The 13,654-nt window shown below is 34.8% G+C and overlaps 1 protein-coding gene across 1 annotated transcript; it reads left to right on the top strand.

The window, feature by feature from the left end:
- The first annotated feature begins 8,226 nt into the window (after nt 1–8,226).
- LOC149961199 (uncharacterized) lies at nt 8,227–10,226 on the top strand. Its single transcript, XM_090159623.1, has 3 exons — nt 8,227–8,368; nt 9,145–9,395; nt 10,038–10,226. Exons 1-3 carry the CDS (start codon nt 8,227–8,229, stop codon nt 10,200–10,202), a joined length of 558 nt encoding a protein of 185 aa, XP_090015749.1. The 3' UTR covers nt 10,203–10,226.
- Nucleotides 10,227–13,654: the final 3,428 nt, after the last annotated feature.

The following is a 13,654-nucleotide window of genomic DNA, read 5'->3' as shown; positions in this document are numbered from 1 at the left end:
ATATTTTCCCGACAAAAATTGGGTTAGCGAAATTTCGAAAGAACATAAAAAACGCTATTTTAAATTAAAGTGTTTACGATTTATTTTACATTGGCAATATTTAATCGACTGTTATAACTCGTAATTTAAGAAAGATTTTTTCTTCTAATATACATTTTTGAATAACAAACCCTGAGACTTAAGGGGTGTACGGTTTTGGATCAAGGGTGTAATTAAAAATGTTTGCCCCTAATACCATAATTAATCGAATACCGATACCAATATGCAGTTCATAGCTAATGAAGTAACATAATCGGAATGCCACGTCTTAGAGTTTACAGAATATGTGATATGTTTACAGGAATAGCGAACGGGTGAGTAGACGGTTTTCATCAATGGGGCTGCACCCGCCCTAAAAGAAGTGTCAAACGCGCTAAGCGCCATCTTTAGGCGGCGGAGACAACTATATTCTTATTTTGAATCCATCGCTCGATGACTTGGGCCTAGCTGATTATTATTGTTATTATTAAACCTTTTTGAAGGCGAGGCAGAAGCTACTGATGAATTCCAACCCACCTGTTCACTACTTTTGCATAATTTATTACTCCATTCTGTATTATTAGAGCAGTACAACAGTTTTCGTTAATATCAAGAATGTATTTATTTATACCATAAGTAAATTATAAACATAAGTATGACACTTCCTATTCACACAATGACATTTTTTTAATGATAGTCTGTTGGGGTCCCCGGTATGCTCCTCCGCTTTAATAAAATCAAATAATACTGCAATCTCATTAGTTCTTAAAAATTACGTTTTTCGACGCGATTAACGCTGCTGCGAGGACGCAACAAATAAGACCGCCTCGTAACCCCCCCCCCCCTTAGCGTGTCGGGGTTAGGCCCCAACGTGTCCGTCGATGGTCTCGACATATTCATTCTCCCTGAGTATAAACACATACATTCTTGTTTTAATAAAATAACGCGAACAGTCCGCGATAAATTATTTAGAGGTTATTACTATTACTAAAATGACATAATTTGCGAATTCGTTCTTATTGGCTTAAAAAAGTAAATAACTCGATGGCGCGAAAATAGGCTCTGACCCACTTTTTCTCAGAATCGAGTGGCAGGTCACTTCCATTTTGGATGCGTCTTAATCATAGTAAAATGATTAAATCAGGGTAATCAAGATTAGAAAATCTAATCACGATTTAAACGAGATTTAATCATTCTAATTATGATCTAATCTTTTTAATCAGGATTTAGTCATTTTAATTAGATTTAATCATTTTAATCACGATTTAAACGAGATTTAATCATTCTAATTATGATCTAATCTTTTTAATCAGGATTTAGTCATTTTAATTAGATTTAATCATTTTAATCACGATTTAATCATTTTAATCACGATTTAATCATTTTAATTAGATTTAATCATCTTAATTAGATTTAATCATTTTAATCACGATTTAATCATTTTAATTATATTTAATCATCTTAATTAGATTTAATCATTTTAATCACGATTTAATCATTTTAATCACGATTTAATCATTTTAATCACGATTTAATCATTTTAATCACGATTTAATCATTTTAATCACGATTTAATCATTTTAATCACGATTTAATCATTTTAATCACGATTTAATCATTTTACTCACGATTTAATCATTTTAATCACGATTTAATCATTTTAATCACGATTTAATCATTTTAATCATTTTAATCACGATTTAATCATTTTAATCACGATTTAATCATTTTAATCACGATTTAATCATTTTAATCACGATTTAATCATTTTAATCACGATTTAATCATTTTAATCACGATTTAATCATTTTAATCACGATTTAATCATTTTAATCACGATTTAATCATTTTAATCACGATTTAATCATTTTAATCACGATTTAATCATTTTAATCACGATTTAATCATTTTAATCACGATTTAATCATTTTAATCATTTTAATCACGATTTAATCATTTTAATCACGATTTAATCATTTTAATCACGATTTAATCATTTTAATCACGATTTAATCATTTTAATCACGATTTAATCATTTTAATCACGATTTAATCATTTTAATCACGATTTAATCATTTTAATCACGATTTTATCAATATAATCGGTTGAATCGAGAATTTATCATTAAAATCAAAACTTAAGTATGATTTAATCATACTAATCACGATATCATTTATTTAATAAGGATTTAATCATTTTAAACAGATTTAATCGTTTTAATCAGATTTAATCATTTAATCATGATTAAATCAGATTTAAACATTCTAATCATGATTAAACGTGATTTTATCAACTTAATCGTGATTAAATTGAATTTAATCAAAATAATCACGATGAAATCGGATTTAATCTTTTGAGGGGTGCGTCGTTAATCAAGGAAGTGACCTGCCCCTCGCTCAGAATATACCGTGGCTAATGATAGAGTTGAGTATTCATGGGTTAGATAGATTCATGGTATTAGGGGGTAGTAGTTTACTGTTAGAGCGTCAAGGGGATTGGGTGCAACACTAACATCTCCCATTGCTGGCGGTTTCAACTTTAATACTTTACACGTCACTAGAACTCGCGCAATCTGAAGTAATTAGGTTTGACTATTTAATGCTCAAAACAATGAAATATAATTGTAAATATTAATATTACCAGAAGAATATAAAATATATCTTACGAGAAAAGTATTATGCTAATTAATTAATAAAGCTGTCTTGTAACGTAAGAGCAACATTTTAACGAGTTGGGCAAGACCACTTTTTATTTGATAAAATCAACTATTAAAAGAGCAAAATGTATCACGCACAATTCTATGACTTTTCTACGATAATATTTTGGGGTGAAGCAAAAAATGTCTTGGTCGAGAGCGATAATTTTTTACCTGCTTTTACGCTTGCTTTTGTTTGAATTAAAAATGAAATTAGGGTTCATTTTCATGTCTCGTGGGTGTGACTTGTGTTTGTTGCCATGGTAACGCGTAGGGGTCCACTATGACATTAAGTCACCGATGGCGGTCACGTTATTATTTTGCGCGATCATGCGGCGTTTTACAGGCCCGTAGCCAGCGAGGGGGCCTGGCCCCCTCAAAAATAATTTGTGCCCCTCAAAAAAAATCTGAGAGTGCCCCGTGGTGCCACCTCAAAACGTCTCGGTGCCCCCTTAAAAATATTATTGTGCCCCTAGAAAAATTTCAAAGTAAGTAAACAAAATCAATAAAATATGTCCTATTTACATATTATATCTAGTTCAGTCCAACTGTACAAAATATATTATTACCTTTCGTGTACCTCGCTTTACTAAATTAGTTCCCTTCCACGTGCGCAGAGTTGAAAGTCTAAGCTGTAGCAGAAACAATAATATGGGACTTTATCTGGTACAAATATTGATTTGACTATACTAACTAAGGTTAATTTCTCGTAGCACTGCAGTCTAACTGCTAATGGTCGTCGTCGTCGTGCATTCAGTTGTATCCAAGTTATCCAGCTATTAATGGCGGCGTATTTCACTTTATTCCCTCCGCGTAGTTCTCAGTTTACAACGGCTTTAAAAAGCACTGTCGAAGAACGGACTTATCTTTATTCGATCTCATTGGCAATTTAATCAGTATATAATATTAAATTATCGGTAGAACAGAACCAACGACGTAAGAAGTAAAGAAGAAAAGCAACTTGTTTGTTGTGAAATTAGTCCAAATCGTCAATTTATAATGTAGTCTATATCGAAAGGCCATTATGGAGATTTCTAGTTGTTTAACAGACTTTAACAGAAGGAGTCTCTTACTTTTATAAATAATTTTATCAAGATTCAGCAGATAATTAAAGCTTGGAAGAGGGAAGTATTCTGGAGTGGAAAATCCCATAGCGGTAATAAGAACGTCCTTTCCCACCTATTGCTTTTAGAATTACCCAGACTACCCCGGTTAAACCGGTTTTTGGTCGGACGTCAGCTTTATCTGCCATCATTTTGGCTTGATGACGTCCGACCAAAAAGAGCATGATGGGAATTTTACAAAGCCGCAGGTGGCACCCGACTTTTCCACTCCAGAATACTTCTCTCCTCCAAGATTAAAGGTACTAATCTATTAGGTGTCAGTTTCTGTTACTTAATATTTTTAAAGTTCATAACAAACAATCAAAACAAAACCCAAATTGTGGCAATCGATTGAAAAGTAAGTTTATGTTTGCGCTATTGTTACATGATTCTCGTTTATTATAGAGTAATATCGGCGTGACGTATGTCGACGTCACCCATGCTTTTTCCTATAGATAAAAAACTGCCCTAAAAATGGCGGCCATAGCCCAAAGCTACAGAGCGATACTACTCTATAAACGTTATGATAGCAGAACTATTCAATGTGCCTAACATATTAGTAATTAAAAAAAAACTAAGCCTTTCACGTTAGTTTTGGTAAAATACAACAAACGGTAAAAGTTAGGAACAGTGTCAGTAATAGTCCTATTTATAAAAAAAAGTAAAATTTTTTAAAAACAGGACTATTATTGACACAGTTCCTAACTTTAAAGGAAAAGTCCAGGTTTGGTAAAACTTGGGTCTATTTGGAAAGATCATGTTTAAATAAACTCAAAAATATCAGTCGTAAAATTGTATCTTTTTTTAATGACGATAAATTAATTTTTAAACGAGCCAAATTTACCGCCAAGCGAACTGCCATTTTTTGTTTCGCGGTGACGTTTTAGGACTTTAATCCAGCGTTGTTCGCGCTATAACAGGCTTTAACAGCGCTCTGTTGCCCGTGCGCGCTTGCTCCGCGTGCGGTCTGCGGAGGGAAGGCGAAAGAAAATGGCAGCTCGCTTGGCGGTAAATTTCGCTCGTTTAAAAATTAATTTCTCGTCATTAAAAAAAGATACAATTTTGCGACTGATATTTTTTAGTATATTTAAACATGATCTTTCAAATAGACCCAAGTTTTACCCAACCTGGACTTTTAATTTAAATAAAAGTGTTTTAGTAGAAAATGTCTTAACGTAAAGCGAATGGCGATTATTATCGGAAAAGGAAAAGAGATGCCGATGTAGAGGTTTCTAAATCCAGTAAATTCATCGTGTTTAAATCATTTATGTTTCCATATAATTAAAGTTGTGTGTAAGGAATATTTGTTCCTAATTTACTTTAATTGGGGGCGCCATATACACATTTTGAACCGGGCGCCACAAACCCTCGGTACGCCACTGAGCGTGCCCCCTTAGGAATTTTTCAGGCCCCTTCAACTGAAAAATCCTGGCTACGGGCCTGGCGTTTTACCTCGTGATCTGTGACGTCAAAATAATATCATGGCGGCCGTTTCAAGGCAGGACATAGTTATGACGTATGCTTTGGAGTGGTTTTCCACTTTTCGGCATTGCTCGCGCCCTAATTTTGCTAGCACATTATTTTTCACTGCATATTATTTTCGTGAAGGTATCCTTTCCAAAAAGATCCCAGTCTGGTTCCTAAAATTGAAACAAAATGGCCGCGAAGAGAAAACGGCCAGAAATATTTGATCGAAACTGTACATCTTATAAACCTTTGATATTAGTTTTCAGAAATTTATATATTCAATGTATTTTTTACCTCTCCGACTATGTCCCCTAGAAGGGGTTTTACAATCACCGTGTCTGTCTGTCTGTCTGTGGGTCTGTCATTGGGTGTAGTATAAATTATTTTCAAATTGCATTAGTATCGGGCGGGATTCGAAACCGAGCCCTCCTGCACGACAGGTGAGCGTTCTACCACAGAGCCACGGACACTTGTTACAAATTTTGGCTTGCCAACTTGTTTTAACCTAACTCAAACCCGATTGTAAGTAGCTTCGATATAAAATGCGTTACAAAATTAATCATAATAATTTTCCTCAATTGTCAGTCCCAACTGGACAAAAAGTGGATGGTGCAAGTCTTAAAAACCACAAAAAAAACCTTCCAAAGAAATACGAGTATTTCTTTGGAAGGAGTACATAAATTAATAAGCTCTATTTACCCATCAAAAGTGACAAGCTCTATCAATACACATATGACAATCCGCCTAGATTTATAAATAATACTATATTTCCTTCAAGTTCAATCTTCAAGAAATAAAAAAGAAATTTTCAAAATATCACAACGTACCTAAAGAATGTATAATAATATTTAAAGAGTTATACGTTGATGGATAAGATTATTATAATAAAAATATGACCAAGGCTTAACTAGTAATAACTACTTCAACAATAGTTTCGGTACCTAGATATTACGATTGATTTTAATATTGGGCTACAAACGACGACCGAAATTATAATTCTTACAATTCTATAGAATGGCATTGAAATGTCTAGAGCCTGGGCTGGTAAATTTTCGAATTTATAAGCGTGATCGCCCACTTCAAGGTCAAAATTACCACAGTCCCTTTTGGACCGCACTGATCTAAAATTATATTGTACTTTTGGAACTCACAAAGGAGACGACCCGATTTTGTTCAAACTCGGGGATTTGGTAGACCTTCATGTAACTTGAAAAACCCTAAAGGGAAATGTCTCCATAGGCAACCGTTTTGCCATGGCAACCAAAAATGTTTTTGACAACACAAAATGGAAATTTTCCCATTGAATATAACCTGGGAATCTGACAAATTTTAAGGGTACCCTCTATAAAAATTTTAATCCATTTCGAACTTTTTCATTATTTTTTTATTTATATTTTCTAGTTTAAGCATTTTCAAAAATTTTATTTTTTTTTACAGTGGGTACCCTTAAAATTGGTCAGATTCCCATGTTATATTCAATGGGAAAATTTCCATTTTGTTGTCAAAAACATTTTTGGTTGCCATGGCAAAACGGTTGCCTATGGAGACATTTCCCTTTAGTTTGAACCAAATCGGTGTGTTACACCTCGGATCGTCTCCTTTGTCAGTTCATTAAAAACCCATGATTAGAAGCTGATAGTGTGAAATAATTTAAAAAGTCGTATTTTTGAATGGACTCTTAAAGCCACGTTCACACTAGAGCCTAAAACCCAGTTTAGGTCAATTTGTATGCCAGTTTTGACCGCCGACGATAATTCTTGGTTCACAGTTCACACGTGCGAAATCTATTCAGCCCTGGTCGCTTATAGCCAAGGCTTAACGCCATTACAAATTATGACTAGAATTTTGAAAATACTAAAATGTATCCCAAAAAAATTAGTTAATCATGTTTACTACACACACAGTAATATTATTGGACCTTATTTATAATCTTATTCTCATTATTTTGGAAAATACGAGCAATTTGACTTCCCCGCCTTGTCGTTTTGAAAGCGATTCTAAGCGAACTGACTCGGACGAGTTGCTTCCCGAACCAACACGAAACGATTTCTAACGCTGGTTTCGAAAACTAGTTATCTAAACGAAGCGATTTAAGGGGTAAGTGTGAACGCGGCTTTATTAGAGTATCCTCGAACCGATACTTTGGACGGATAGGGTTAATCTACATACCCTGTATTTACCAATAGCAACATTGCGTTAACGTTAATCTCAAGAATCCAATTGAACTCTCAAAGATTACTAAACAAAATAGCCATTTCACCATTTTAGCAGCGCAGCACCTAAAATAAAAAGTATATAAAGAGTTCGACACCATCCCAAAAGTATCAAACTGTTCTCAACCGTTCGTATCGAAGCTTCTACCACTCAAGGAAAATAAAAATCAGTTAAAATGATGCGTTTAGTCGTTCTTTCGATTTTGGCCGCTGCAGTGACCATGGGTCAAAAATCCAGTGGTCTTTATGGAGCTACTCTTACTAGTGATAGTCTGTCCATCATGAATCCGGCCCCTGTGGAATACTCACAAAACCTTGGAGTGTCCAGTAAGTATAACTATAACCAAAAGTAGCATAAGACCCAAAAGTGTGTCAGCTGTACTGAATCTAGGGTACGAGTTTAAATTATCTTTGCTCGCCCGTAGACATACGTTCTAAAACGCCTCACTAGGCGGCGCTGGAGTACCTCGATTTTCATGACGTATTTTCCAACCCCCCTTCGTTTGCCTCTTTTACTTTGCGACAAACTCTGATTAACTACTATACCGTTCTGACACACTTTTGGGTCTTACGCTACTTTTGCTATAACTCATCCCATATAATAGCGCCATCTACACCTAGCAAACACAAAATAGTCCCCTGGATATCCAAGAAATATCAGGTTAGGATATTCGGATATCCCTAAGCTGAACCAAAAATCCAAACTGTGAACTATTTGATGCACTGGGGATGCCCAAATGTCCGCATTTCAGACATCCGTGGAAAAACCATTGGAAGTGGGTTTCGGATTTCGAGAGATATCACACGGACATTCACACGATATTCGTTAGGTCCTATGTTGCTCTTTCTGGTGTTATATCGACATCAGATAGTGATTTTACGGATTATCCCAACAAGCACCAATAGCTCAATTGGATATCTTAAGGATATTTTGATATACATGATATCTATAAGCTATGTATTTTTAACTTCACTGGGTATCTACATAAGTGTATAATAATGTTACATAAGTGTGAAACTTCCTATTCTTCACATGCAAACGTTTTACACAAGACAGACGGCATTACGGGCTTCGTCACAGTTTTGCGTCACACGTAGCCTTTGACAGCGCTTCTTGTGATGACGTCACTCCGTTACTAGCTCTCAGCAAAATATTCCCCAAAGTGACAAACTTATGGAACAATATTATACATGTAGACTTGTAACCCAGCCAAATGTTTAAAGGTAAATTATAAGTCGCTAAATGACTTGGGCCTAAGGTGGTGCCTAGGGTATTAGCCTAGCTGATTATTATTATTACTTATGGCAGCGGTCCCTAAAAGGCGTTCCGCCTGAGCACTACGGCGGCCTACGAGACTAATCCGGCCGTGGAAGGGTCACAGTGGTTCCGAGAGTTCGTAGCGTGTCCATATTTGTTTGTGTCAAGAGTCTTTTAAGATAAGTAAAAAAAATGAGTTGGGGTTCCGCCAGAATTAGGTGGATAATTTAGGGTTCCATAGCAAAAAAAAATTGGGAACCGCTGACTATTATTATTGATATAGCGTCAATGTTTTTAATATTAATTAGGAGAACGAAAACTTATCTTTGTGTAGGTTGTAACTATCAGTTAATTATAGTTTAAATATTATTTGTACTAACAAAAACCAGGTGTCGGCAAGTTGGAATCATTAAGTTGGGATGTCAGTGCTCCTTCACTCTTGGCCAACGCGCCTCTGATCCAATTGCCCAAAGGAGGTCAAGAGGTCGTTGATGTACCTCACGCTCACATTCAACTGCCAGGAAACAGCGTCCAGAACAAGGATTTATACCTCAATCTGCCATCACCCATCGTAGAAGCACCCTCACCCATCATCAAGGAAAGGGAAGTCCTCTTCAAGCTCCCTCAACCCATCTTCTACGTAATCTCTTCAATATATTGTCTTTAAAACCTGGGATTAATCGATAACTTCCGTTATCGATTAATCGGGAAAAACTACCGTTACTGATTTTATACATAAATCGGGAAAACTACCGTTATCGATTAATCGGGAAAAACTACCGTTACTGATTTTATACATAAATCGGGAAAACTATCGTTATCGATGATTCGATTAATAGGAAAATAGCTACAGTTTTCGATTTTGTCGATTAATCGAAAAAAAAACTACCGTTTTCGATTTTATTGATTAATCGTGAAAAAATTATCGTTATCGATTAATCGGGTGAAACTACCGTTATCGATTTTTATACGGATTGTGGAAGCTAGGAGCAACAAACACAGAACCTCACACAAGGAGAACGCAACCCGTCAAACGTCGTGCATATTCTTGCGTACAGTTTTCAATGGTTAGACGCTTTAGCGCCTGCTGCCGTCGGAAGGGGAAAATTCGGAAATTGTCTTCCCCCACCCGTAAAACGTTCAGCGTAAAGGCTCGTCCAATGAAATTCGTAGACAACACTGCGCCTTAGCGTGTTTAAAGGCTAGCTGCGTTCTCCTTGTGTTTGTTGCTCCTAGCTAAAACGGTTTTGTGTTTTAGCTACATCTGAAATCCGTTTTTTAGGTGCCAAGGCCCATTATCCAGCACAAACCCATCGTCTACAAAGTACCACACACAGTGAGAACCATCACTCCTATCGTCAACTTGCAGAAGTACTTATTCAAGGTTCCTCAACTTCGAGTAGCCAGCAAGAGCTCTTACACCCAACCCATGCCTTCCAACTACTAAATAAATAACACTTAAGCTCGTGAAAGTTGGCAATGTAAAAACTACAAAATAATTAGAATAAAGAAATTAATTCAAAACTTTACATAATTGAGTGTTTTTTTAATCACACACCTCTTTCGGTTATTATTTTCATATGTAACATTAACAATTACTCATAAGTATGCTTCGCCATAACATTTTCATAGAAAACAATTTTCACTCGGAAGATACCAAAAGGGTACACGAAACAGGCAATTTCTTATAATCTTTGCGCTATAATGAAAATGTTACCATGGGAACGAAATCTCAAGATCGCAAGGCACGGAGATAAACCATAGTTTGTAAAAACTATTTGTTATACATAAATACTACAGAAATTAAAATATTCTATTCATTTGCATCTATAGGTTGTAATTAAATACTAAAGAAATTAAAATATTCTATTAATTTACATCTATAGGTTGTAATTAAATATTAAAGAAATTAAAATATTCTATTAATTTGCATCTATAGGTTGTAATTAAATAATAAAGAAATTAAAATATTCTATTAATTTGCATCTATACGAAATTTGGAATGATCATAGAAAGGTTGTCACGAAGGATTATATAGGAATAATTCCAGTGATAATTAACCAAACAAGTTTCACTTTTAGTAATGATAACCAGTAGTAGTTTGCCCATGATTCAACCGAACAAAAATGGAAATTGAAAAGTCGTCTGCTAGTTCTTCACATATTTAGTTGACGGATATTAAAGCAGATGGCGCTATATTTCCTAAGTGATTCTTTTACGGTGAATATTCGTGGGGGAATCAATAGCTTGACTACATGAGGAGGGAATCCGTTAGGGGTACGAAATTTCCATAGTGGAAGCCTACGTAGTACGGCCGTGGCGGCCGCCATATGGGAGATTGTAAACGATTTTTTTTCAATCATGGACGGTGGAATTTAAGATCCACTGTCCATGAAACAATGAACAAGGTTTCAAAAAAGAAATTTTTTATGGCCTACTTACGATATATTATGTTACATATGTTTTTATTAAAAGCTGTTGCATTTGCGAACTCAAATCCAACAAAATCAAACACAGAAACCTCGCAGTGTTAGCCTTTTTTTTTTAAAAAAAAAGGCCAAAATTAATTAAGGGTAAATTACCTAAAAATATATTATCATTAACGTTTTTGCAGGTCCCCATTTGGTGCAAAATATTTTTATATTTAGCGTATTTATGTCAACAAGGTAAAAGAAAACAGGTTTCCGTTTTAATATTTGTGTGCGAAGGTCAAAAAACAAAATTCCATTTAATTCTGAGGTGGGTCCGAAAATAAAAATTCTTCGCTTTTAAAAGAAGAACATTTCTAAAATTTATTAAAAAGTATCACGTGAAAAATTATTTTTCTCGAGATAACGGATAACAAAGTATCTTCAGTAAATTTTCTACATAATCTTAAAGAATTAGCATGACATTCTAAATTTCCCAAAAATTCCCTTTTTACACTTTTTAACATCAAGCCAATTAAACTATTCACCTGCAATATCAATACGACTTTTAAGCAATTGATTTTGACTTTAAAGACGACAAAATCCTATTATTGTCATTACTCCTGCTTTTGAAAAGGAAAGGATTAAAATGTGCTGCCCTAACATTCTGGAACAGGCGAATAGTTCATGGTACAGATAAATTATCAGCCCTGGAACAGGCAAATAGTTCATGGTAGAGATAAATTATCACCCCTGGAACAGGCAAATAGTTCATGGTACAGATAAATTATCAGCCCTGGAACAGGCAAATAGTTCATGGTACAGATAAATTATCAGCCCTGGAACAGGCAAATAGTTCATGGTAGAGATAAATTATCACCCCTGGAACAGGCAAATAGTTCATGGTACAGATAAATTATCAGCCCTGGAACAGGCAAATAGTTCATGGTAGAGATAAATTATCACCCCTGGAACAGGCAAATAGTTCATGGTAGAGATATATTATCACCCCTGAAACAAGCAAATAGTTCATGGTAGAGATAAATTATCAGCCCTGGAACAGGCAAATAGTTCATGGTAGAGATAAATTATCAGCCCTGGGCAGGCAAATAGTTCATGGTAGAGATAAATTATCCGCAATGGAACAGGCAAATAGTTCATGGTACAGATAAATCATCAGCAATGGAACAGGCGAATAGTTCATGGTACAGATAAACCATCAGCAATGGAACAGGCGAATAGTTCATGATACAGAAATATTATCAGCAATGGAACAGGCAAATATAGTTCATGGTAGAGATAAATTATCACCCCTGGAACAGGCAAATAGTTCATGGTACAGATAAATTTCAGCAATGGAACAGGCAAATAGTTCATGGTAGAGATAAATTATCAGCCCTGGAACAGGCAAATAGTTCATGGTAGAGATAAATTATCAGCCCTGGAACAGGCAAATAGTTTGTTTTAGGGTAAAAAAGAGTACACTTTTAATAGGAGACCAGGCGAAATTCCATGGAGGTGTTAATCTTCTCAAGCGAATATTTTTTTATTATATTTTTTATTTTTTTTTAAAATTCGACTTTTACCCAATAAAAGTTACTTTATTAAATTAAGAGAATTCGCGATATGAGCAGACGTCACATCCTCTGAGAAGGACCGTTAAAATTGTAAGAAGTAAGAATTCTCACTTTCAGGAGAAGAATTCTTACAAGTTTGACGCGCCCCAGATCTGGGATTTTATAGTACTTTTTTTTTCTTCAACCTTGGCAATTTAGCTTGTACGCCCATGACCACCAGATAGTAAAAGTAAATTACCCGTTTTGCCGTCTTTTTACGTGACCAAAATAATCAAACGAACCAAATCAAAACTGTTCCTCACGAGCATTCAATAACAAGAAATACCGGCGCTGATGAATACAGCCATGATTTTTTTTTAAATATTAGGGAATTCAAGAATCTATTAAGGTTAACATAGAATATGTGGGCAGCACTCTTTTCTCCTCTTAATTTCCCTATATTATATATATTACCTAGTTTTATAAACTACTAGCTGGGGTACCCGGTATTTCCCGGGGAAATATGAATATTTGTGTTATAAGGTTATGATTATTTAACTATTAGGAATTTTTTACATACTTAAATTAAAATTTAACGTTTCTTGTACAAAAGTACCAAGGAATACCAAGGAACAAGCACCAGCGACGAAACTCCTACACATTCTACACGAAAATAGAACGCTCTCGACCCACGGCACCGTACCCAATATAATCAACTGGTTAATGACAATATTAACCAATTATAGGTTGATTACATAATAATTTGCTTTTTATTGTACGGCCTAGTGTCTATAGAAGAAGGCTTTAAAAAAAGCAATAATTTAAACTTTTTTCGTGTATATATATATATATATATATATATATATATATATATATATATATATATATATATATATATATATATATATATATATATATATATATATATATATATT

Source organism: Leiobunum rupestre, chromosome 1, assembly GCF_980474605.1.
Source record: "Leiobunum rupestre chromosome 1, qqLeiRupe1.1.hap1, whole genome shotgun sequence".
Taxonomy (NCBI): Eukaryota; Metazoa; Arthropoda; class Arachnida; order Opiliones; family Sclerosomatidae; genus Leiobunum; species Leiobunum rupestre.
The sequence above is the reverse complement of the archived record's forward strand: the minus strand, read 5'-3'. Positions and strand labels throughout refer to the sequence as shown.

What these genes read in the sequence shown, in the direction of transcription:
- LOC149961199 (XM_090159623.1), top strand. Translation starts at nt 8,227, where the DNA reads ATGCCCAAATGTCCGCATTTCAGACATCCGTGGAAAAACCATTGGAAG. An exon ending in TGTTATATCGACATCAGATA is followed by an intron (nt 8,369 to 9,144) that starts GTGATTTTACGG and finishes AACAAAAACCAG; the next exon opens with GTGTCGGCAAGTTGGAATCA. An exon ending in TCCCTCAACCCATCTTCTAC is followed by an intron (nt 9,396 to 10,037) that starts GTAATCTCTTCA and finishes TCCGTTTTTTAG; the next exon opens with GTGCCAAGGCCCATTATCCA.